Source organism: Phyllostomus hastatus, unplaced genomic scaffold (genome assembly GCF_019186645.2).
Source record: "Phyllostomus hastatus isolate PE091 unplaced genomic scaffold, TTU_PhHast_1.1 phas_scaffold_39, whole genome shotgun sequence".
NCBI classification, from domain to species: domain Eukaryota; kingdom Metazoa; phylum Chordata; class Mammalia; order Chiroptera; family Phyllostomidae; genus Phyllostomus; species Phyllostomus hastatus.
Genome location: NW_025334028.1, coordinates 11,416,377 through 11,442,618, shown reverse-complemented (window position 1 = coordinate 11,442,618; position 26,242 = coordinate 11,416,377). Strand labels below are relative to the sequence as shown.

Sequence of the window (26,242 nt, the reverse complement as noted above, 5' to 3'; positions counted from 1 at the left end):
CAATTTATAAAATGATTGGATTAAATGAGCTATGAGTTATGAAAGTGCCGGATCCATGCTAAGTGCACACCTGGAGCTGTACGCACACCGTGCGCATTTGTAGAATACTCCCAGTTGCACTGGCCTGACTGCATGTTATATTGTCCTTCTCAACTTCAATTTTTCTTTCAAATCTAGAAAACATAATCTTGGTATAAAAATTATTTAAAAGGAAAAAATAAGTTGTACTTTAAATTCTAAACTATAATCAGGATGAGCTTCTGTAGTTTATGTATAGGGCACTATGTGTGTTCATGCCTATTAACCCTCACGATTTTCTCCACTTTTCCTCATGAATTGTTCCCTACCCACTCCATTAAAGTAGTAAAATTATATACATATTCATGTGTGTGTGTATATATATATTTCTTTTAATTTTTTTAATTGATTTTAGAGAAAAAGGAAGGGAGGGAGGGAGGGAGAAAGGGGGGAGAGATAGACACAGACAGACATCAGTTTTTTGTTCCACTTCTTTATGCCTTCATTAGTTGATTCTTGTACATGCCCTGACCAGGGATCGAACCCACAATCTTGGCATACTGGACGATGCCCTAGCCAACTGAGCTACCCAGCCAGGGCTGTGTGTGTGTGTACACATATATACATATATATATATATATATATTTTTATAGGTGCCACATCTGATGGCTTCATGACAGCTATAATCACCTTTAACTCTTTATGATCATCTTCTCACACTTTTAAATCCTAAATGGCTTCAAGGATCTGTTTACCCTCTAAAAATGTTTGCTAAATTTTATGCCAGGAGAGGAACAGATATTAATGGGTCTTTAGATAAAAACCCTAAATTCTACTAATGTGAAAGATCAGGCACATTCTTCAACTATTCTCACTATACTCTCAGAGGGCTTTCTCTAGTGATCACACTTAAAATAAAGAACACAGACCAGTCTCTACTACCCAGGTAGGGGGAAACACCCAAACTTAAAAAGAGGACAGCCCTGCCTCTGCTGCAGCTCCCAGGCCCACAGGCTGGGCTGCCCCGGCCAGAGGGTTCAGTGTCCTGACAGGAAGGGGGAGCCCACCCCACACAGGGAAGGGTCTAAGGTTAATAATGCTCAACACTATACCTGGAACCCAGTAGGAAGTAAAAACAAATGACACATGATCCTCTGATCATAAAAGAGGTATACAGTAGCTGATTTTTATATTTATCTGAAAGCTTCTAAGTAACATTTTTAACTAATGACATATTGGGTTAGCCAAAAATCCATTTAATTTTTTTTGTAAAACAAAAAACACAGTTTTCATTTTCACTGATAATTTTATTGATTTGGATATTGTGAGTACGTTGGCCATCTCCCAAGTGGTATAATGCTGATTGCTCTCAATTAATGTCTCGATTTGATCACTATCGACTGGTCTACCTGACCATGGAACATTGTCCAATGAGAAATCTCCAGTAAAAGTTCACAAACCACTTCTGACACATTCGATCAGTCACAGCACCTTCTCCATATACTGCACAAATCTTTGAGTTTCAGTTGTGTTTTTACCTCTCTTAAAATAATGAAATATGATAATTAACTTCCGGCAAGATGGAGGAATAGGTGGACGCACCATACCTCCTCGCACAACCAAGAATAGAACAACAATAATTTACAGAAATAATATCACTCAGAACTGTCAGAGGATTTATCTGAATGGAAGTTGGACAGCCAAGAAGTTGAAGTAGACCCGTACATCCAGACTGGTAGGGGACGAGGGGCCGGGCAGGTGCGGGGCTGGCGCGGGTTGGTGGCACATCGAGGTCGGGGAAATTTGGCGCAAAATTGACGTGACAGCCATCTGGGGCGCAAGAACACAGTGGTGATCCCTGAGTATGCAAGCTGCGGCTGGCGGACCCAGTGAGGCAGCGATTGTGGACCAGGGCAGAGCTCGCAGCTCAGGAGCCCAGGGAAGTGTCTGAGCCCAGGAGAACGGAACTGTCGCCATTGTTCCCTCCCGTCCCCACTCCCGCCCCCACCCCCGCCCCCACATATAACGTCACAATCTAGTGACTGGGGTACCCAGCCCCGGTGAACACCTAAGGCTCCGCCCCTCACCGTAACAAAAGCGACCAGACCGGGAAAAAAAAAAAAATAGGAGAGACAGGGAAAGACATAAGACATGTTTCCAGCAGAACAGATCAGTCCCCCAGGACTCATCCTTTTGAGCAACCAAGAAATAGCCAATCTATCAGATGCACAGTTCAAAACACTGGTGATCAGAAAGCTCATGGAAATGGTTGACTTTGGGCGCAATTTAGATGAAAGGATGCAGGTTACCATAAAAGAGATGCAGGAAGATATGCGGAGGAGAGCCAATAGTGAAAGGAAGGAATCTGAGTCTCAAAACAATACAGTGGACCAGAAGGAAGATAGAATCAACCAAGCAGGAAAGCATGATGAAATAAGAATTCAAAAAATCGAAGAAAAGCTTAAGAGCATCAAGGACACCTTTAAACGTTTCTACATCCGAATTATAGGGGTACCAGAAGGGGAGGAGCAACAAGTGGAAAAGTTATTTGAACAAATAATAAAGGAGAACTTCCCCAAACTGGCAAAGGGAACAGTCTTCCAAGAAATCCAAGAAGCTCAGAGAGCCCCCAAAGAAGCTGGACCCAAGAAGAAACACACCAAGGCACATCATAATTACATTAGCCAAGGTAAAAACGAAGGAGAGAATCCTAGAAGCAGCAAGAGATAAGGGGACAGTCACCTACAAAGGAGTTCCCATCAGACTGTCAGCTGATTTCTCCAAAGAGACCTTACAGGCAAGAAGGGGCTGGAAAGAAATATTCCAAGTCATGAAAGACAAGGACCTACATCCCAGATTGCTCTATCCAGCAAAGCTCTCATTTAGAATGGAAGGGCAGATAAAGTGCTTTTCAGATAAGGTCAAGTTAAAGGAGTTCATCATCACAAAAGCATTATTATATGAAATGCTAAAGGGACTTATCTAAGAAAAGAAGATAAAGAAAAGACATGTATAGTAAAAGGACAGCAAACTCACAATTATTAACAGCCACACCTAAAGCAAAACCAAAAGAAACTAAGTAAACAACTAGAACAGGTACAGAACCACAGAAATGGAGGGCACATGGAGGGCTAGCAGTAGGGGGGTGGGAGGAGGAGAGAGGGGGAATAGGTATAGAGAATAAGTAGCATAGAACGTAGGTTGAAAATAGATAGGGGGAGGGCAAGAATAGTACAGGAAATGTAGAAGCTAAAGAACTCACAAGTATGACACATGGACGTGAACTAAAGGGGGGGAACATGGGTGGGAGAGGGGGTACAGGGTGGAGGGGAGTGAAGGGGGAAATGGGACAACTGTAATAGCATAATCAATAAAATATATTTAAAAAAAATAATGAAGTATAACAGAGCAAAAATGTTGCATATTTTCTTCCATCTTCAATATTTAAATGGCCACACAGAAATTTACCGATTTTGGTATAAGTTTTTTTTAAAATGCACACTGATATGACAGCTGTCAGAATACAATCTAACAAAATTATTTTGAATGAAGAAAGACAACCAAGTGCTACTGAACCATTGTATGGAAACAAACAAACAAACAAACAAACAAATTTTTTGGCCAACCCAGTAATTAAAGCAAGGGACTCCTGGTTGCCTAGGTGATGATGCCTAGACACAGCACTGGAGGAATTTCTCTACCCAAAGAACTAGCTTTGTATGATGCTGGCCCCATAGTAAATCTCTGCTGCAGGGGTTCCCGGGCCCTGAGACATTAGGATTGACTAAGAGTTTTAAAATACCAATGGGGGTGAGGGGTTTCAGGGTGCATACCTTCCCATCAGTATTGCAGGCTCCTCAGGGGACCGCAGTGACAAGCCAGGGTTTGCAACCGCTGGTTCTTACCCTGATTCCAACAATGCCTCAGCAAACGGGGAGACTATTCCCAGGGCCAGAGCATTCAGCTGCTTGCCAGGGCTTTGGAGAAAGCATCCACTGGACTGAGATGAGGGGCTGGTTATTTCTCCACATTCCAAACAGAAAGATACATGAGCTGCCCCAGTGGAGTTTAGCCAAGGGCTGGGAATGGCTGTTGGAGGGCAGAGTTCACATACTCAACAGGGAGAGCTGAGGTTCCCTTTCTGGAGCTGCAAGCCGTGCTTCTACATTTGCAGAGAGCATGGGCTAGGCTAAGACCTGTCTGGGGAAGCCTCTGATTTCTAACATTTTCACCTGGTTAGGAAGCATTTTAGAAGCTAATACTTCTCACCCCAGCTCACGCAAATTAGTGTTGGGAACAGGATAAGAACAGGGTAGATGGAGGGATAGGTGACAAAAAGCTCTCTCAGGAGAGGAAAGGTAAATGAATCTATTTTTGCAGTCTTTTCAGGTACATTAAATGTCGGTAACTTTTTCCAAGCCAGGGCCACCATAACTTTCTCCATGAGGTTTTGCACCTTTCACACACAAACACTGTTTTAATGGCTTTCTGGCAAGAGGAAGAATGTGCCCTCTTCCAGCTGGAACAGCGTGGCCAGTGAGCACGCGGCCCCACCCCACTCACTGGCCTGCTGCAGTCACGGCAGCAACGCCCTCGAGGCCCCTTCGACAAGGTTCTGCAGAAAACAGTCAGTCACCCTTACTATTTGTTAAAGTCATGTTGTATTTTTAACCTAGTGGAGTAATCAGCGACATCACAGACATGACAGCAGACTTCATGATCTTTTTGTCCTTTGTTATTCTTAGCTCAACTTCTACAACTAAGAAGTTTCTTCTGTCATTATAAGAGTGTTACAATTTTTACTCCTCCTCAGCAGGAAATAGGTGGCTCTTCTAGGGCCTCTCACTCTGAATCTGAGGCAGGTTGGCTTGGGAATGTCACTGGGGAAAAAACTCACCAATCTTTCATCAAGAAACAGCAAAAACACCCTATCAGGGGCTCAATGATTAAGAATAAAGGAAGAAAGGAGACTGACCAAAATAGTAATCTGTCCATGTAACTGAGGGTCTAAGTAATGCAGAGAGATTTTTTTTTTACTATGTTCCTTTTTAAAGTGAAACTTCCAAAAATTGTAATAAATAAAATGACAGATTTTTAATACTTAACAATGTACCATTCCTACCTATATGACTCAACAAGATATCCTAACCATAAGTTTAATACAATAGCTCTAAAACCTTTTAAAATATTCTTCTGCTTATTAACAGAAGTCAATAGTGGAGGTCATGGGTTCTAAATCTGGTGTTCAACTCAGTGAGGTGGTATGTGGCCCCGACGCAGGGTCAGTATCAGAAAGATCATCCTGCAGGAGTAAAATTTAGTGTAGGGCAGTGCATTCAGGAACTCAGACACTAATTAACATTTCAATTCATGTAAGGTTTATAATTTCTAGAGAAAAATCAAATGAGCCAGGAAGTAAATATCAATGTTATTAGAATAAATAAAAATGTACCCCCCCAATGCTATATTATCCTAAAATAAGATATCCTTTTCTAGGAGTGCCTCATCTTTTCTCAGACGGGCGAGGCTGCTGACGGCATCTGGCATGTGGTGATGCGTGGCTGGAGAGTGGGAAGCACCCAAGTCTGCAACAAAGGAGTAACTGGTTTAGGAGCAAAGCCTATCTCACATCCAAACAGACACTTCCAGCCTCTTCTAAGACAACTCAGGGCTGCAATCAAGGGCTGAGTACAGGCAGCCCTAAGCCAACAGCAGGTACAGGCTACACTGTAGGGAAAGGCCAGTGCCCCCTACTTACCTTTCTCTTTTTGGCCAACTTGCTTGAGTTGTCTGAGCTTCTCTTCTCAGAATCCAGTTTCTTCCCTGCCGATGGCTGTTTGTCCTCTGGTTTCTTCTGGTGGCTGCCCTTCCCAGGTGGCTGGGGCACCCAGGAGAGGAGGTCGAGGGTTATCTTCACCATCAAGCTTTGTGGGGGAGGAGTGTCCCTGAGTGGGGAGAGCAGCTTGGTGTCTCTCAAAGGCACCGGGAGTTTGCCCTTCCTGCGGTCCTCCTGCACCACCACTGCCCGGCGACAGCCACTAGTCCTGCCACTAACGCCACCGTCGTGTGTGGGACCCTGGCTCTGAGTCAGGGGAACGAGGGCCAAATGCTCAGGGCTTCTGTCCTCCACATTGTCATTTGTGGGCTCAGGACCCAAGAGCACCTTCGAGGGGGCCGGGGGCCCACCCCTGTGCTTCTTCTTTTCGCTGGGGGTTGGCACAGCTGGCTTAGGCTCTCTGCCGTCTCCAGCACGGGGCCTCCCTTTCGTCTTCACCTTGGGCTTTTCTTTGGAAGGCTGGTCCTTGGATCCATGGGGAGGTCCCGGCTCACTCTCTACCTGCAAGCTGGCCCGAGAGTCCGCTGGGGCAGAGGCCTTGATGGGGTTTTTGGGTTGTTTGGTTCCGACAGTCTGCCTCTGTGGCAGCTCCTGTTGGGCAGGGGACTTCTGACAGCTCCTCTTGCCAGTGTGATGGCCTTCAGGAGGGACCCGTGGGGCTCTGCCGGAGCCTTTGGGGGGAGGATCTTTGGATTCCGAGTGCTCGTGACCAGTGGTGCTACCATCACCACCCTTGCCCTTCTCATCTGGGTGCTGAGGTGGTGGTTCTGCGCTCCCCAGGGCCTCTGGTGGCACTGCTGGCTGGCTGACTTTGGTCAGCCAGTTGTCTAGCTGCCATTTGTTTGTCGTAGGAGGTTCAGGCTAGAAACAAGGAAAAAGAGAAAAGTGTTAACTGACCAAAGGTTAATACAATAATCAATTCTTCCCTTGGTTACTCACCCAATCCTACAGTACTGTCCTGGGAGACACAATCATTCCACACTTAAGATCAGGTCCTTTTTATCCTCCTCAAATTACAGGTGACAATCTATAAGAATTGACTCTTAACCCCATCTTTCAATTTGTTGTGCTACAGGAGTTTTGCTTTAGTAGATATTGACTAACAATAGACCATTAAGTATTGACCAAAGCAGACCACTGACCTGCTGAGAAATCTTTGTAACATAAATATTTTGTTCTAATGGTAATCACAGTATTAACAGCAATTAATATTTTGTTCTAATGGTAATTAAGTTATATAAACACAACTGACACATTTTGGCTCAAAAAATATTCTATCAGAAAATAATAGGAAGCCTTAAACAGCATCTAGCAATGCTCAATAAATATTTTTAAATTAAAAAAATAAAGAAAGAAAATAATAGGCAATAAAAAGAATTATTTTTCAAGGATTTTCAGAAGAAAGCTAATGAATAAACTAAGTCTTGGTGATCAGCTATAGTTTTCATGCTTTATCCTTTTCTTTACACACTTTTCAACTAAAAATTACTTTCTTCAGACTAGATGACATTTCTCTTATTTAGTTAAAAACATTATAAGCACTTACCTGTAAAGAGTTTTCAGTATATTAAGATAGATACTGATTTTCAAATTGAACACATTAATAAAAAGAATCAGGTGAGGGCACGTTAGATGAGCATCCGTCCCATATGAATTCTTTAAAAATCAAGCATTATGTCTCTTGTCACAGGCAGTGTGAGCTGAAGTGGCCCTACTTTTCTAAGACACACAGGCAGGCTTCAAAGCACACAATTCAGAGCAATGAGATTATAACGGTTACCTGTGCAACTGATTTGGCAAATAAACAGAAGTCCCTGACACCTCCTGTTACCTCAACTGTTGTTTAAATCCTTGCTGTTAACTGATAGTTGATGCATCCCACTATCTCTCTCCAACTAGGTGTCAGTATTTATTAACAGAATGAGACCTTTGCATCTCCAAGTTTCACTGCTGGGTCTCACATCCAGTGGTGTACATTGAGATAGTTACTTGAACATCCCTATAGGTGTATGACTGTGCCCATAAATATGCCATATAAAAATATTAGTGTCTAATACGGTAAGCAATGAGTACACTTTTTTAAAGAGCAGCGCCTCATTCATGCTGTTTTTCTTTCATCTGACAGGTGGTTTATAGTAACGACTAAAGCACATACACAATGCACCAGAAAGTTAGCTGAAAGATATTCCGCACAGAATTTAACTGATTCAATTATGGATAAGGAGGTCACTCCAGTAGGTGGACATTTTACAGGGAAGATTGCTAACAATCTTCCCAAGTGAAATGTCCCAAATATTCAACTCTAAAAATACATGTGAACTTAATACATACAAGATAGATGAATATAATTTAAAGGCTTTCAGGCCAGAAAAAAAGGTAATTAAGTATGATTGAAACAGGACAGAACTAACAGGAACTTTAAGGAACCAGATGAGACCATGCTTCAGCAGAAAGATGGCTATATAACTGCTTTCTTCTGTTCACCCCATGTTGCTGCTTAGAATAGCACATCTCCTTCTCAGTTCCCTTGACTTACACCAGCTCCACACCCAGGCTCGCTTTTGATTTTTCAGAGCAGGGAGGAAGGGAAGAAAGAAAGCACTCTTACGTGCCAGAAATTTTGTCATGGGTAATCTAAAACTGTATTCAATATTCTAACGAGACAGGATGACTGTTAAGGGTGGAGAAAAGATTAGCACACAATACCTACCTGTCAAACACTGTTTCCTGAGAAAGCTTGAGGGTGTGGTAATACTAGTGGTTAACTGGGGACAAAGCAGTGGGAGATACCACGTGACAATCATGTCAGGAACCAAGCCTTCCAAACCGTTTCCTGGGAAAGGTATGGCTACACCTCGCCAGGGCTTCGTGTACAACTGCACTCCAGTCACTGACATGCTACACAGAAAAGTATGTATGTGGGAACCAATGAGAAAGGTTAATTCTGGTAGAGATATCATTTGCCTTTTCTCTCCCAAAACAGGACAGTGTAAGATACATTTAGCAGTCCCTAATGGAACGTCCTGGTTACAGAAATAAAACACATTTTCTTCCACTGCAGTCCTAAAAATGTCCAGAAGGCAGGCATATGGCCCAATTGCACAGTCAAATTGAGTTGGTGTGCCCAGATGGAGGGGAAGGGGTAGGGGCAATCCTTCCTGTGTACCTGCTATAAAGATGTAAAATGGATAGAATTCTTTCAAGGTCAGGTATTATTTCACTGTTGGAATGGGGGAAACTTTTACATAAGGGGCTGATTACAAATAGATTTTAAAATGAATTTTAAGTGTGCAAGTGCTGGACAGGATCGAGATTTGAGTTTTTGTTTCTCCCTCTGCCTTTCCCCATGCTCTGTCCCCAACCCGCCAGAACTGCAGTAACTCACACATTACACATTGAAAGTGAAAAAATATGATATATTTTCATTAATCATTTTAATAAATGTTTGACCATATGTCCCTTTCTCTTTCCTAATTTTTCAAATTGGCAATAGTTCACATATTTTAGAATGAATTATGATTTTGTATAAAAAGCTTTGAGCTATGTACAATATTTGTCTACTTTTCTAGTAAAATATTACAGTTGTGAGGGAGTATGCTTCCAAGAATTAAAAGAAAAAAGAGTAGCAAAGAAGGAAGAAGAGAAGCAGCATGGTATAGCAGGAAATAAAAAGGCTTCAGAGTTAAAGGGCTATGGGTTTGAATCTTCAGTGCTGCTACTTTCTTTACTGGTAAAAAAAAAAAAGCTACCAACCTTTTAGGGTTGTGGGAGGGTTAAGAGCCTCATAGGCAATCAACCAAGGTCATTAACTACCAAAGAAATAGACAATGAACAGATTAGAAAACTAAGCATATCCTTGAATAACAGAGAACAAAATCATTTTTCCCCTGAATTTATTGTTTCTACTTAAACAGTAAAAAGGTGAGGTGTCCCATATATTTTCAAAAGCTGAGGATTATATTTTGATCCCTTCTATAAAGCAAACACCGAAAGTCTGCTTTTTCCCAAGTTCACACCAGCTCATTTGGCAGCATACAACATTTCAGATTCTTATAAGATTACTAAAGTACTTCATCAAATGAATTTAAAATATAGTCATAAAAAGCAAATTCCTTAGTATTAAAAATAGAATTTAAAAAAGGGTAAAAAAGTAATAACTAGTAACTATGGCCTGTTATGTATAGAATTCATGTTACTCTCAACTAATATAGGAGATTTACAATAAAGAAACTATTCATTTTTTTGTATTTTTTAAAGATTTTATTTATTTATTTTTTAGAGAGGGAAGGGGGGGGAGAGAGAGAGAGAGAGAGAGAGAGACACACACACACACACATCAATGTGTGGTTGCTGGGGGTCATGGCCTGCAACCCAGGCATGTACCCTGACTGGGAATCGAACCTGCGACACTTTGGTTTGCAACCCGTGCTCAATCCACTGAGCTACACCAGCCAGGGAGTAGAAACTATTCATTTTAAAAGAAAAGGAAAGTAGTTAAATACTTTCAGGAAAATTAAAGGTTTAAAATCCAGGCAAAAACAAAATATTTCTAGGGAAGTCGAACCTCAGTATAAAACATACAAACCACACCAAGTTAAGACTTGCGCAGCAATATGAAAGTACAAATGTGAACCTATTTAGTAAGGTAATTTTTTAAAAAAGTAATGTAGGCTTTTCCCTCCCCACCCTGACCCACCATCTGTGGTGGAATTGAAGCCAAGACGCAGATTTTTGTGAAAACCCTTATGGGGAAGAACACTCTCAAGGGCAAATTCTCAGGTACAAGAGAAAATGTAAAGGCCAAGATGAAGGATAAAGAAGGAATTCCTCCTGATACGCAAAGACTGGTCTTTGCTGGCAAGCCACTGGAAGATTGACGTACTTTGTCTGACTGCAACATTCAAAAGTAGTCCACTCTTCATCTAGTGTTGAGACTTCGTGGTAACGCTAAGAAAATGAAGAAGTCTTACACCACTCCCAAGAAGAATATGCATAAGAGAAAGAGGGTTAAGCTGGCTGTCCCATATATGACATGGTGGATAAGAATGGCAGAATTAGCCGCCTTAACCAAGAGCACCTTCAGGTGAATGCGGTGCCGGCGGCTGTATGGCCAGCCACTCTGACAGACGCCACTGTGGTGCATGTTGTCTGCCCAGCTACTTCCAACAACCCAGATGACAAGTCATTGTATGTCAGTTAATAAAAGACATAAACTAACATTTTAAATAAATAACAATAAAAGAATAAAAATTAAAAATAAAGTAGGATAGGAACATTTATTTATTTTTTATCTGAGTCTCTATTTCAGTAACCTCTTGAGCAAAGAGGTATAAATGTTTCACTAAATCAAATTCCAGATTAATCTTTCTTTAAAATTTCAACTACTGCCATTTCTACTTTATTAGAATATAATCTTATTATTTAGTTGAATTCCGTTCCTTCTTTAAGTAACATAAGGAGCATGTTGATTTTTCTTACTGAACCAGGTGAGACACAAAGCAAAGATCTTATAAACATTAACAGTGAACAATCATATAATTTGTCCACCGGGCATATTCAATATCTTTTTCCTTGGGGCACAGAAAGATTATTTCAATAGCAATTAGTATCACACAAGGAAACAAAGAACCCCCAGAAACAGAGAGTAGTTTCTAAAATCTGAAAGGCACTCCAAGTGTAGTTAATGCTGATCTATGATTATTCACTCCAAAAGAATATTTATTGAGCAATTACTCTGGGTCAGTCATAATTCACATCTAACAAAAAATGACACTCAGTCATGTTGTCAGCCTCCCTCGCCCTCAGACATGGCTCTAAGCCTCACTCCGTGATTCCGAGATTGAGCCAGTCACTGCTCTAGTGGAACTAACTGCCTTGCTTTCTAAAGAGCAGACACAAATACTGAGAACTTTAACACTTTCTTAATCAGAAATTTTCATTTTCCAGAATGCCCATCTTTAACTATGTGGAATAACTCTCTACACAAGCTGGTCTAGTTCACCCAAAACACCTTCCCTTTTCACCAAGTAGCCTTCTCCAGCATAAGTTTTACATTGCTACTCTAAGTCTTGAGGACATTTGGCAACCCTATTAGCTGTTACTAAATTTCTTGTGCACCAACAATCCAGTAGGTAGCATAAATCCTGTAGAAAAATGTAGTACTTGAAATTTTCAATCTCATCTGTTTACCTTTACAGTATTTCCCAAGGGCGGTGACAGGCAAACACAATTATCACTGTTTTACATGGGGCAGAGGGTGCAAAGAAACTCAGCCCTGGCAAAATCATTTCACCATCATTTTAATGGCTTTTAGTGAATCAAAAATAGAACCTCTGAAGACTCATTTGTAGTTCATGTTCCTGCCCTTTGCTAAATCAGGCTGCCTCCTTTTGCTTTCCTTAATTTATGCATTCCTGAAATTTCAAAAAGAATCCTCATTAATATTAAAACAGCAGTCTACTAAAAATGACTTTTCTTCTCAAAAGAAGGGAAAAGAAAATGGTGTGCAAACATTCTTAATGAGTTGCCCTTTAAAACACACTAGCAACAACAGAGAAGAACCTATCATTTTAAACAGGAGAGAGAAGACCTCTCTCCCAAACCTCCACTGCCAAACGTTTGGTAAGAAATAAGTAAATAGAAACAGCTGGTTCCACACAAAGTCAGAGCACTAAAACACTGCCCCAGGGGACAAAACTACTCAGTCCCACAGTCTGGCCCACAGTGGACTCTAGCCCCAGAATGCTGCCATCTTAAGATGGTCTTTTGGAGGGGACACGGTACCTCAGGAGCCGGGGGTTCATGGGGCTCATTCTCCTCGCTGTCACTTGAGCTGCTCTCGCTCTCCGAGTCCGAGGAGCTGTCTGAGTCACTGGTGCTCTCTGACTCTGCACCACTGGAATGTGCTGAGGCCGCTGCTTCTGGAAGCGACTGTGGAGCGCTGCAAAGCAACCAAAAGAGATCATCTGAAGACACCACGCAAGGTGGATTTTTTCCCTCTTTATTTATTTCCTGCTTTCCTTATTTTTCTGCTACTCAAAAGAAAACGCTTCAGTATTACCAAACATTACTAAATTACTGTATTGTCCAGTTGACAGAAAGGACTATAAAGGCTCAAAAATCAGCAAAAAAAAAATCCCTTAAAATAGCTCACCTGATAACTTCATAAAAGAGAAGCCCACTCCTGAAAACATTTCGAGCTATACTAATTTCACTTAGATGCTGGGTGCTTTCTATTAGGGGTTGGTAAACCATGTCCTGGACTGGCTGCCTGTTTTTCTAAATAAAGTTTAATTGGAACACATCCAAACCTATTATTTCATGTATTATCTATGTCTGCTTTCACACTGCAAAAGCAAAGCTGACTAGCTTTAGCACATACTGTATGACCCAAAAAGCCCAAAACATTTACTTTCTGACACTTTAAGTTTGTTGACCTCTGCTATAGGTAATGCAAACAAGTTAATTTAAGAAAGAATAGCAAATACATTAATATCTCCCTCTATATAGAGAAAGTCTATATGAGAACTGTATGGTTGCCAAAGACTATTGAATATAAATGGTGCTGTACCTTTGGAAAGTGACCTCAAAGGCAAGCCAGTCACACTCTTGGGCAGAATTATAAAATAGGCCATTCTTTACAAGTGGTTTAGGATAATCCACAAATATCAGCAGAAGTAGAGATTAACCACTCCAAGTTTCCAAAATAGGACAATAACTCTGCATCAGCAGAGAAAACACTGCTGGGCATAAACAGAATTTCAGAATACATCTGAAAACCTTGCCTTTGATGGAACTAGCAAAAGCAGTAAATCTATACCTATACTCTCGAGAGCCTTCAAATTTACCTAAAATATTAAATTTATCAAATAAAACTATATTAGGATAAGTAGAATTTTAAAAATATAACAAATAAAATTACTAGTTGAGGTCATTTTAAAACAAACAAACTATACTATGACATAATTTCCTCATATAAATGCTGCCTCAAGTTTGTGGTCATTTTCACACTGGCAGCTAAAGGGCTTAAGTCAGTGATGAAAAACAGAAGGATCATCACTTTCAGTGTTATTCCTGCCTTGATTTATCCTCACTTTGTTTTTTCTGTTTTCTTTTCCTCCACTTTCAAGTTAGGCTACTCTGTCATATTTAATGAGTCATTATAAGTCACTAGAAATTACTGAACAAAATGGAATATAAATAAGTGAGCAGAGCTTATAGATCCATAAGACCTTGCACAATTACATGAGCTTCCTCCACATTAACTGTAACATCGCATGTACGCGATGGTCTTTATTGCTAAGCTTGTCTCGGAATGGACGACCGCATCTCAAGGGAGTCAAAGAGCTATGGTGCAACTTAACTCTTCTTTGTCTGTAAGGTCAGGCATTGGCAAATTAAATCATTAAATTCAGTACCAGGAGTAGTTCAGATAGTTTCCATTTCCAAAAATGAAAACATAATGTTTTCTAAAACATGGTGAAGCTGTTTACTAAATGAAAACAGTGCCATTTCCATCACACTAAAATGTACTTACTGCCAGTCCATTTACAAAGCAACTTAACAGAAAATTCATGACTAAAAAAACAGGCACTATGTAAATTTCAGCTTTATAATTTTTGAAAATACAGCAACTTTTGTCACTTTCAAAGAAACACTGTACTCTTCAGCATAACTGTTCAAATACTGGTTACATAATACTGATGAAAGTGATGTGGGCTTATTTTAAATTCTCAGAGATTTTAACCATCCAAACTGATGGTTCAGGTGGGTGCAGGGGCTCTTTCTCCTTTACAGAGTTACCCACACTCCAAGGTTGCTTGAGGCTTCCAAAACATTAAACAGGTACTTTCTTTTAACTGTGACCCTCCCTCTCCTTCCCCATGAAGAAGTTACCAAAGTACTAAATAAGGCTGTGTTTTTTCCATTTTGTAGGAAAATGCAAACGTTTTGTCAGGTGAGGAGAAACCCGCACACGGTACCTTGGTGGTGCAGATGCAGAAGGAGGCTTCTCTGGGGTCTAGGCATTCACAATAAGGGGAAGAAGGACAAGGAAGAGAACAAAAAACAGGTTAGGATAAGCAGATCAGAAATGTTAGACAGATTTAAAAGGATTCCTGGTACTACAGGATGTACAAAACTTACTTGTTCGATCTCACTGTCTTCACTGTCACTGAGCTGAAGGTCATCTTCAAGCATGCTAAAACGGGCAGGGACACAGACACTGTAGAATTTAGAATAATTTCTAATAACTCCTTTTAAGATATAAACAGAAAATATGCTTAATGATTAAACTAAGGGATGGGACAGATGAGGACTTCAATTCAAAATGGCAGCATAGGTACAGAGACCACCTCTGTGAATAATCAAATCAAAATTACAACTAAATTATGGAACAACCACCACTCAGAACCATCAAAAATCAAACTGAATGGAAGTCTGAAAACTACGGCAGTAAAGAAAAAACATCCATCCAGACTGAGCCACAGAGCTGGCAGGTGGCTGATATATCTGAGACTCTGTCAACCTAGCTAACATTGTTTGCCCTGCCCTGGAGATTCCCTGAGACTCCATTCCATCCAACTTACATGCCTCACAAACTGTTAACAGAGATTTTTCCATATGAAAGGTTGGCATTGGCTCATGTTTCACAACTTCCTAAATCCTCTCAAACAAGCAACAGGCAGCCTCACTTAGGCCCCTGAACTCAAACCTCTTGCTAAGGGCCCCAGGCCTGGCACTAGCAGCAGCCAGCCTAGATTCACAGCTTGGCTTCAATGAGAAGCACAAGCAGCAGCCATCTCAGATTGCTTTATACCCCAAGCAGTGTGACCCTGGGCAAACCCACTGGGGGCTGACCTTGGCCTACACTACCCAGGAAACCCCAGTGCCTGTGCAGCCAGTGGACAGCTACACACCATGTTGGAGCACCACCACCTTGCTCTCACAGAGCTGATCCTCCACAGAGGGCAGAGGTTGGTGGACAGTGGTCACAGCCAGTCCTCGCAGTTGACTGGCCTGGGTAAATCCATCCCACTGACCTGCCAATAGCAATCCATCTCCACCACAGGAGGAGGGTGTACTCAGTCCACACAAGGGGCACACCTCATGTACCTGGCTTAGGTGATAGGGGAGGCTGTGCCACTGGACACTACAGAACACCTACTACATTAGGTCACACTACCAAGATAGGGAATCATAGCAGCTGTACCTAATACATAGAAACAAACACAAGGAGGCTGCCAAAATGAGGAGACAAAGAAACACGGTCCAAATGAAAAAAACAAATAAAAACTCCAGAAAAAGAACTAAACAAATAGGAGATAAGCAATCTATCAGACACGGAGTTCAAAACACTGGCTATAAGGATGTTCAAGGAATTTAGTTAGAACCTCAACAGCATAAAAAAGATCAAGTCAGAAATGAAGGATACACTAATTAAAATAAAGAACAACTTATAGGGAAATGACAGCAGAGTGGATGAACCCAAGAATCAAATCAATAATTTGTCACAGAAGGAAGCAAAAAACAACCAATCAGAACAAGAAGAAAAAAGTATTAAAAAAAAGGAGGATAGTGTGAGCAGACTGTGGGGCAACTTCAGGCATTCCAACATTCTTATCATAGAGGTGCCAGCAGGAAAGAGAAAGTGTAAGAAATTGGAAATCTACTTGAAAAAATAATGAAAGAAAACTTCCCTAATTTGGTGAAGAAATAGACATGCAAGTCCTGGAAGCACAGAGAGTCCCAAACAAGAGGGATGCAAAGAGGCCCGCTCCAAGACACACTGTAATTAAAATGCCAAAGGTTAAAGATAAAGAGACAATCTTAAAAGCAGCAAGGGAAAAGAAGTCAGTTACCTACAAGAGTGTTCCCATAAGACTGTCAGCTGATTTCTCAAAGGAAACTTTGAAGGCTAAAAGGGATTGCCAAGACATATTCAAAGTCATGAAGCAGGGACCCCACAACCAAGATTGCTCTATCCAGAAACACTATCATTTAGAATCAAAGGGCAGATAAAAAGGTTCCCAGATAAGAAAAAACTAAAGGAGTTCATCATCATCAAATCATGATTAAATGAAATGTTAGAGAGAACTACGTAACAAAAAGGATCAAAACTATGAACAATAAAGTGGCAATAAATACAGATCTATCAACAACTGAATCTAAAAAACAAACTAAGGAAACAAGAAGAACAGAGACAGAATCATGAATACAGAGAGGATTTTGATGGCTGCCAGATGGGAGGGGGTTGTAAGAGAATGAGTGAAGAGGTGAGAGGACTAAGAAGTACAAACAGGTAGTTACAGAATAGCTGTGGAGATGTAAAATACAGTATAGGAAATGGAGAAGCCAAATAACTTATATGCATGACCCATGGACATGAGCAATGCTGTGGGGATTGCCTGGGGGAGTGGGTGGTGCTGGGTGGAGAAGGGCAAAGGGGGAAAATTTGGGACAACTGTAATAGCATAATCAATTAAATATAATCCTCCCCCCACCAAAAAGGGGTGGGATATGTATAGGATTTATTTATTCATCCAATCCTTTATTTCATGGAAATATAAGTTTTACAATTATAACACAGAAACTAGTTCAGTCCAAAGCTCCTTACTATCTCAAAACTGAATCTTTCACACATCTGAACATGAAAGGCAGAACTACCACAAGACAGGGATTTGTTGTCAGCCGAAGACTGAAGTCCCCATGTCCACGTGGTAGGAAGATAGGTAGGTAGGTAGGTAGGTAAGTAGACAGGAAAGGAGGGAGGGAAAAGAAAGGGAACACACTCAAATTATTTCCTTCAATATTCTCTAAGAACTAGAATAAATGATTAGCCATTGAATGAATTAGCAGCAAATGAATATGTGTACAATGCTTAGAACAGTGCCAGACACTTAAAAAGTGCTATATATAAATTAAATATATACACAGTATCAGGCAACAGTCACCAGAGAATACACTTATCCCACACTTTTGTCCAAAGGACATTATTACTATTGAACTTTACTTTTCATACATACAAAAGTCTCTTTTGTCTGCTTGAACACTGATCAGTGAAAAGAGTAGTAATACAAATGATATCACTGTCTAGAAAATGTTTAACCTCATTCTGGTCCCAATAAAAACTCAGTTCACTTCCCCAAAGTTGTATTAATACTCATCTCTAGGCAGTGTGGTTTATGATGAACCTAAATATTAAAAATGAACACTTTCCAATATGCACATGAACTCACATCTTAGCCCCTTCCTTATCTCTTCCCCTTTACCTTCTTTCATGGGCATGCCTAAATATCAAAGGAATAAATTAGTAAATGCTCCTTCTACTCCCCTCCCCCACAATTTATGAGCATGAGTATTTCAGGAAATGTTATTAAGTGAAAGTGAAAAAAAAATAAGTCTGCTTCAGTATTATAGATGCTCAAAAAGCAAATTGTATTAGAGGTTACAACCCTTCAGTATTTCTAAAAATACCTCTTCAATAATCTTACCAACTATTTTTACTGCAAGCCCACTACCTGCCACTGAGACAAACAGGAATCATTATTTTGGCAATCTGTGGTAAAATCACTGTATTTTCTAATAAAAAAAATTATAAAACTTGGCTCTTTCATAATGACTGTCTGCATGCAGTGTTGTAATTCTTCCAAGAAGTATTTTCACCAATAAATGTATTAAAAAACATCCTATGTAAGTTTCTTAAAAACATGAAAACAGCTTATAAATATACATTTTGCTTAATATTTATCTAAGGAAAGCTAAGTTCCTATTTTAGCACGGCTAGAAAACACAGCCTTCAGATACAGGACTTGGCAGAAATCACAATGGTATATATGGGAAAGTCACCCAACAAGTTTACTGCTAAATAGTGGCTTGGCTGGTGCACACACAAGCAAAAGATAAAAGATATAACTTTGGAATAAACATAAGAGAAAAATCTCACAAAGTGTATTCAGTATTAATCAACAACAAAACCACAGTAAATGAACCTCTTTGTGTTTACAGTCACTGGATTTGTTTTGTATGAAACTGATTTGCCTTAATTTCCTGAAACATCAATGGCCATGCAAGTCAACCATGCTTCCCATTGTAAGCAAAGGGCTAAACACCCCGTAGGTTGTTTGCCAAGCTACTGAATGCCTAGCTCCCATGAATAGATTCTCCTAAAGCCGATCACAAACTATGTGAGATACGTTGAGTAAATCAGAAAGTGTATGTTGTGACTTTTAGCTCTACTTGCTGTTAAGGAATAAAAGGGACCAAAAAAAAAATGCTGTTTGAGATTCTGAAAATCTCCTCTTGAGAGCATTAAGTAGAGGACGACAAAACAGGCCCCTAGGCATGAAACTTACTGGGGACCTAGCAGCTGAGGGGCAGCGACCACTGGAGGAAGACTGCTGCAGGGTCTCCAAAGAACACAGTTAAAAAGCGATGAATGATACACCAATAAATTCAAACAAAATCTATTCATCACATGGGTTGTACTAAGCATTTCACGTAATCAAAATTCATGGGTATAATTTATCTGACACAAAAATTAGCATGCATGCCACACTGTCAGTGTGTGTCCACTCAGCCAACAGTAACTAGGGATTCCTCCAGAAACCACAGTTTACATCATCAGAGTTGGTAGCTTAACATAAACCAGCAAGTTCGTAGTGGGGAGAAGAAATCTGGGTCAAGAGAACCTAAGGCCCAAGGGATGTACTCAACTGTAAGGTTTTCTGAGGCAGTATCAAGTCATTTGTACCTTCTTAATTTCTGTATCTAGAACTTGGCAGGTACCCTAAAAACCTGGCTGAATGAAAAGCACCCCTTTTGCTAAAAAAGGAATAGTACCACAAAGTTGCACCCACTCTGTGATCAGAAATTCACACGCACTCCCTTTACTCACAACCCCGTGGGCTGGCTCTGATCATCCCCTCAGGTTCCAAGGATGAGGCAACAGCACAGATCCGCCACCTAACTTGCCTACGATCATGAAGCTGGTATATGCTAGAGCCAGGATGCATAAGCCATTCCATCTGACCCCATCCCCTTGCTCTGGCCCACACAGGACCCAACGGCTAGAAAGGCCTGACTGGTGCAATGGAATCTAAATTCCAGCACCCACAGATAGAAGACTTTAATTTAAAAGAAAATAACTGAATAAAAAGAGAAAGGACAAATAAATAAAATAGCTATCTTGTTGGAATAAAATAAATTTGCTATTTTTCCTTTGCAAAAGTCAATGAAGTTGAAACCTTATATACTTTTTAAACTGGTCAAATAACTCATTTTACTTTCAAATGCTAAGACAAATCAGCTATTTCAAAGCACATGGCACCATTCGGCCTACTTTGGCACTGCTCAAGAGGCCAAAGGCTCAGGTAAGGCAACTCTGAACCACCATGTAGGTCTGATCACATTTTACACTACTGGTTTGGTGAACTTTTTACTTAGAGGTAACAAACAATTCTCAAGCCCCTTTGTACAAATGCATTCTTCTGGCAGCTGTTCCATGAAGCTCAGAGCCAAGCACCGGTTCCCGCAGGCATGCTTCAGTGACTCCAAGTCCCACTGTTACTGAGTGAAGACACACAAGACAGGAAGCCTTTCTTCCGTGTCCATGCCTCAGTACTGGCCTTGCCCAAGACTTCACTGCCAATATTTTGTAACAACTCAATTCCAAGCACAAAACTATTTAAATACAATGATTTTTTGGCTTAACGTTTCCTATCTTTGGGCCATACATTTTATTTGGGAAAGAATAAGTGAAAGCAAGCGCACAGTAATTAATGAGCCACAATCCTGGTATGAGGTATGCTTAAATGGTAAGTAAAACAATGTGTTTTAGAAACCACTAACGAATGTGTAAGAGTGTATAAACTTGCACAACCTCACACACTTAAAATTTATTTGGGGACAGAAGAGGCAATGGGTTGAGGGAAAGGGAAAAGGGTTGGGTGCCGAAGCAGACACATAATTCCCAAAATTTTAAATTCCATCAGGCTTTGATTCCTTTTTTGATAAAGGGCAAAAACAAGGACTACAAATGCTTTGTAGAGGACGATGGAAGTCTACAAATTATGAAGAGGCTTTCACACACAATAAATAAAAACGACAAAGCAGATCTTAAGCAGCTGTGACACGACACGGAAGGGGACCTTTCGAATGAGGGCAGTTGGCAGGCAGGGTTCGGACTCGTGGAGAGACAGCTCATGGCAGATCATGCGCTAACAAGATAGAGGGGGATGTCTCAGTGCGTGACTTAGTGTAGCGACTGGGCTCCTGGTTGATAAGGTAAAACTGTTGTCACAGGTTTAAAAAATTATTTAAACTCCATGGATGAAGTGAAGATTACCTGAGGTCAAATAAAGATGAAAAAATCACAAGAGTATAAATCAAGGAAAACTTGAAGTTAAAAAATAAGATTAAATCGGTAACTATGACTAATAATATACTAATGCAAAAGTGACATACCGGATGACTAGAAACAAAATCTAGAAAAATTACTGCTGGAAATAATGTTTATTAAATATTGCTTATAGGTAGTTAATCCAGTTGATGTGTAATAGTTTTCCTTCCACATCTATTTCAGGTGCTTACTGTTGTATGCCAGGCCCTACTCTAGATCCTATGAATACAACTCTAGGCAGACATAAATACCTGCTTTTGAGGCATTTATTGTCTAGAGCAGCAATTTTCAACTGCTGTCCTGCAAGAAGTTTTAAAACATGCAATACCTGACTATTTTAGTCAGGGGCACTGATCTCTTTTCCCTTAGGCTGTCAAATTTTTAAAAAATGACAACAGTCAACACAAAAATAACCATTTGGTACGAATGAATCAAAATTATACCTTTTTTGTCACATCAGCAAAAAATACATTTTTTGGTGTGGGGCAGAATTTTTAGTTTATGTGTGCTGTGAGATGAAAGATCTTGAAAATAGCCAGTCTAGAGAAAGGAGATAAACAGTTAAAAGATATTCTTCCTAAATGGGTAAGAAGCATATGGAGGGGAATGAAAGTATAAAAGAGAGTGGACAGGCGTGGGGTGCTCTTCCCCACGGGGCAGGTGGGGAAGATGGTATGGACAAGGGGATGGCATCCAAGGAGAAGCCTGAAAGGAGGAGGAATTAGGGGGAGAGTATTCAAGGCATAGAACACAGCAAGGAGACTAATGTGGCCAGAAAGGAAAGTGTGCTTTTAATATGGGAGAGGGAGGAGAAAGACAGTAGGGGAGAAGGCAAGAGGAGTGGGTTATGGACGGCCTTGGAGGCCTTCGTGGGAAAGAGAGAGGGGCAGAGGGAGAGGATAAGAGGAAAGGGGCAAGGAGAGAGAAAAAATATGAACTCATGAAGTAAACCACACCTTGCTGGTTTAATAGCCTAGCATCCCAGAGTGGATGAGATGCACAAATCAGTTTAAGCCTAACAGAGTCTTAGAAATTTAAAACATATTTTATTCTATCTTTCAATCTATGTTTAAATTAGTCTGGGGTCACTTATGTAGTAAATTAGCAGTTATGATTAAAAGTGAGACTTAAGTGGACCCTTAGGGGCTCCTTTAAAACCAGTTTTACTATGCAAATGAACTACTTCAAAGTAGTCACTTCCAGTAAGAATTATTTCCTGGTGTCTTCAAATGCCTAACAGCCTGCAGCATAAATTATCAAGCTCCTTTAAAAGTAGCATTCTTTGCTTCCCTCTTACCATTCAGGCTCCAGATCAAATGTCACCTCCTCTGAGAGACCTCTCCTGACCTCCCACCCAGAATTATCCCCACCACCCAAGGAAACTCCTCTCCCAAGCCTGTCACTATCACATCACCTAGTTAGTATTACAGGTCACATCATTTAGTTACAAGTTGTGGAAGACAAGAATTTTGTCTTATTGGCCACTGTTTTCCCAAGTACCTAAAGCAGCACTAGGTACACAGCCTGTGTTCAATACTTCGCACTGAATGGATAATGGCAATTTCTGAAAATACCTCCAAGTCACCTAGAGCCAAGCAAGCCCAAAGAATAATTTATATAATTGGAGTCAAAGGCACATTTCAAAATGATGAGAACAATCTTTCTTTTGTAGAACACAGACAGGCTCATTTACTTAACACTTAGCAGTTATACAACAAAATTAACTCTTCTTTTCCATCTTATTTGACCTGTGGTCTAAGGCCAAGTATGGGAGTAGATACTATCCTGAAGGGGTGCTCCCAGAGTAGTACAAGCCACAGCTGTATCATTTGAGAAAGTAATGTGCTTTGCACATTAGGGTGACTTCTACCGCTTCCTCCATAATATTTATCAGCAAACAGAACTCTAAGTTAGAGGTGCCATTAAAATAAAGGATATAGGCAAAACACTCTCACATGATATAAGCTAATGTTAAAGACAAGACAAAAAGAAGTACCTTGAAAAGGAAAATTATAAATAATTTCCTTGGGCTAAACAAAATTCAGCTCATGCAAAGCTCCAAGATGAATACTTTGAAGATGATCTATTCAGCACATTAGCAGTATTTTTATAATTATTAAAAATATGCTTCTTTCATAGCCTCATCAGAATATCCCTACGACATTACTCAAGATCCAAGCATGAACTCATGTGCGATGTTAAGTAAAACACCGTCTGCAACAGACACTAGAATACTGTCTAGTAAAGCTGAAAGTCCAAGAGTGAAACTGACCATTCCAAGAGACTATAATTCTTCCACGAGCCAGTCACAGCACAGTGCAGATGGGGCAAAGAGGTGAGTCTAGATCTGGGAGCTGTAGTGTTTTCTAAATATTGATTTAATGTGTCCTAGTGAGTATAATTCTGAAATAAGCAAATTAAAAAAAAACTGCACAGAATGATTCTTTTTGTTTGCTTTCATTCAAGAACAGAAATTCTTCAATACTCAATCTTATAAATTTTCATTTTGCAACAGCATGATGAACATTAGTTAATGTAAAAAAAAGCTAAATGCCTATTTTCTTTTATTTTATACCTCTGCCTTTTCTCCAGAAAACAAATAAAACACTTAATTTTATCTAGGTTACTAACACAGTTATGAAGACCAATAATCGTGGATCCCATTTGACCAGATAAGCTGGTGCATCCTCTCCCAGAAATGCCTGGGAGTACGAAGGGAGAACTGGTGAGAATGGGATCTACACTTCCTTTCTGTGACGCTGACGATTTAATGTAGACCTACCGATGTATAAACTACCTGTGTGGCACAAATGTTCTTTCCTTGTTTACAGGAGATGAGGGTATGATTTCAGTGACAAATAATTTATAAGCTTTGCACATTAGGGTGACTTCTACCGCTTCCTCCATAATATTTATCAGCAAACAGCACTCTAAGTTAGAGATGCCATTAAAATAAAGGATACAGGCAAAACACTCTCACATGATATAAGCTAACCTTAAAGACAAGACAAAAAGAAGTACCTTGAAAAGGAAAATTATAAATAATTTCCTTGGGCTAAACAAAATTCAGATGAACTGGTCCAAGTAAGCCACTTCTTCACTTAATTCTAGGACATTTCAGCTGGCATGTGTCCTGATGTGATGACTTTATATTACAATAAACTGAAAGAACAGGACTTCCTTTGCCAAGATATTTAAAAACCAATAAAGTTTTGAATAAAAGTTGAAACCTCAGGCTCATTTTAAAAAGTACCAGACTCTTCCCAGCCTTTACTAACTTTGTGCCATTTCTGCTCATCCAACGTCTGGGATGATCCCAATCCCAGTCTTTACATCCAGATATTTCCTGAAACTTTCCATGTAAGTAAATAAAAATTGCAAACTGCTCTAATGGCTAATTTCTGTCTCTTAGTTTAAATAAGTAGTGATGATTTCTGAGACTGATACAAGAAAAATAAAGGAGGGTACTTTCTAGTAAGTGCTTGGCAATTTTGGGGTAAGGGTTGGGAAGGAAAAAGAAAGTTACCAACAATAATACCTATGACATAGTTTCCTAAACATTAACAGAGAATCCCTTTTGAGAGACTGACAAGGGAATTGATACTTGTGAATTGCATCTGGCTGCAGAGAAAGGGAACTAACTGTCCATAATTATATAAAGGGCATAATAACTATTTAAACTATAAACTAAACTATATAGTTATTATGTCTATATCTCTCTCTCTCTCTCACACACACACACACACACACACACACACATATAAAATTTATCCTCTGTAGTACTTTGCCCTGAGAACTCCACAGATCTCAGCCTTTGAAAAGAGGACCTCTAAGGCCAGGACCCCTTGCAGCCGTGTCCAACCCACAGCCCAGGATGGCAGTGAATGCAACCCAACACAAAATCGTAAATTTACTTAAACGTTATGAATTATTTTTTGTGATTCCGTGTCACAATGTATTTAATGTGTGGCCCAAGACAACTCTTCTTCTTCCAGTGTGGCCCAGAGACACCAAAAGGTTGGACACCCCTGCAGAGCAAAGAGTGTCCAACACTTCCTGCCCTAACTTTAGCGGTTAAACAACGCTGACATCCTAGCTAATCACTTACCTGCAGAGCTTGGCAGAAGGAATTGATCACTTGAGAACTAACTAGAGCTTCAATTACAGAAAGTAAAAGCAATGACTCCGCACATACTTCTTTCACGCCTACATCCTTCTACCACCTGGTTAACTACCCACCCCCCGACCCAAAGTCTGGACAGGTATAAGTTAACACAGATTCTCCACACCTTATTTTCACGCTAGGCCCTTCTGTTCTCCTTCACACATACTATTCCACTTTTCTAAGGATTCCCAAGTACTGGTAACTTTGAAAGAAAATGCATCATGACCTGGATTTTTAAAACCAAAGTACAAATGACTCTGCAAGTAACATTTTTTTCCTGACATTCAACGTGCATCAGACTGTCTCCTGGCACTGTGCGTGCTTCTCACCAGTTAAATACATGTGAAAGAACCCTAATGCTGACACTAGATCAAATTAACCTGCGAGCAATAAGAGACTCGCTGTACTACATCTAGAACAACGACTGCACTTTACAAATTAATTGGAACAAGGCTTTCCTCTAGTCTCCATAAATGTGATTCCTTAATCCTGGAGATCCATTTCATTGGGCACGTACTGACACCACCGCACTCACCCCCACACAACCACAGCCTCCCACCCACCCAGGTTCAGCACCACTCTCTCCCAGACCACTCTGCCCTTCCTCTTCACCTCCACTGGGCCCTACTTTCATCCCTCCCCTAAATCAATTAGGAACATGACACAATTATTTTCTAATTAATTTTATATATAGGAAATTAACAGTTTTTGTAAAGAAAACACTACATATGTCACAAGATGTAAGTATATCTGTTAGAAATCTAGGTGCCTCTGATTTCAGTAGTTTAACTCACCAGAACTATCCATTTTTCTGAGTAACAAAACT

The 26,242-nt window shown here is 40.2% G+C and overlaps 1 protein-coding gene and 1 pseudogene across 11 annotated transcripts in view; one reads left to right on the top strand and one right to left on the bottom strand.

Moving 5' to 3' along the window:
- AFF1 (AF4/FMR2 family member 1) overlaps positions 1-26,242 on the bottom strand; it is a 192,672-nt gene that overhangs the window by 19,978 nt on the left and 146,452 nt on the right. For 10 of the 11 annotated variants that reach the window (XM_045819950.1, XM_045819943.1, XM_045819947.1 and 7 more), the window contains 4 exons: positions 14,999-15,077; positions 14,836-14,873; positions 12,638-12,794; positions 5,777-6,715 (listed from right to left, as the gene is read on the bottom strand). In XM_045819950.1, coding sequence (XP_045675906.1) covers positions 5,777-6,715; positions 12,638-12,794; positions 14,836-14,873; positions 14,999-15,077 — 1,213 coding nt within the window. The remainder of the gene's footprint in view (positions 1-5,776; positions 6,716-12,637; positions 12,795-14,835; positions 14,874-14,998; positions 15,078-26,242) is intronic. The other variant, XM_045819949.1, reaches the window with a different exon arrangement.
- Positions 8,657-11,032, top strand: LOC123806699 (annotated as a pseudogene).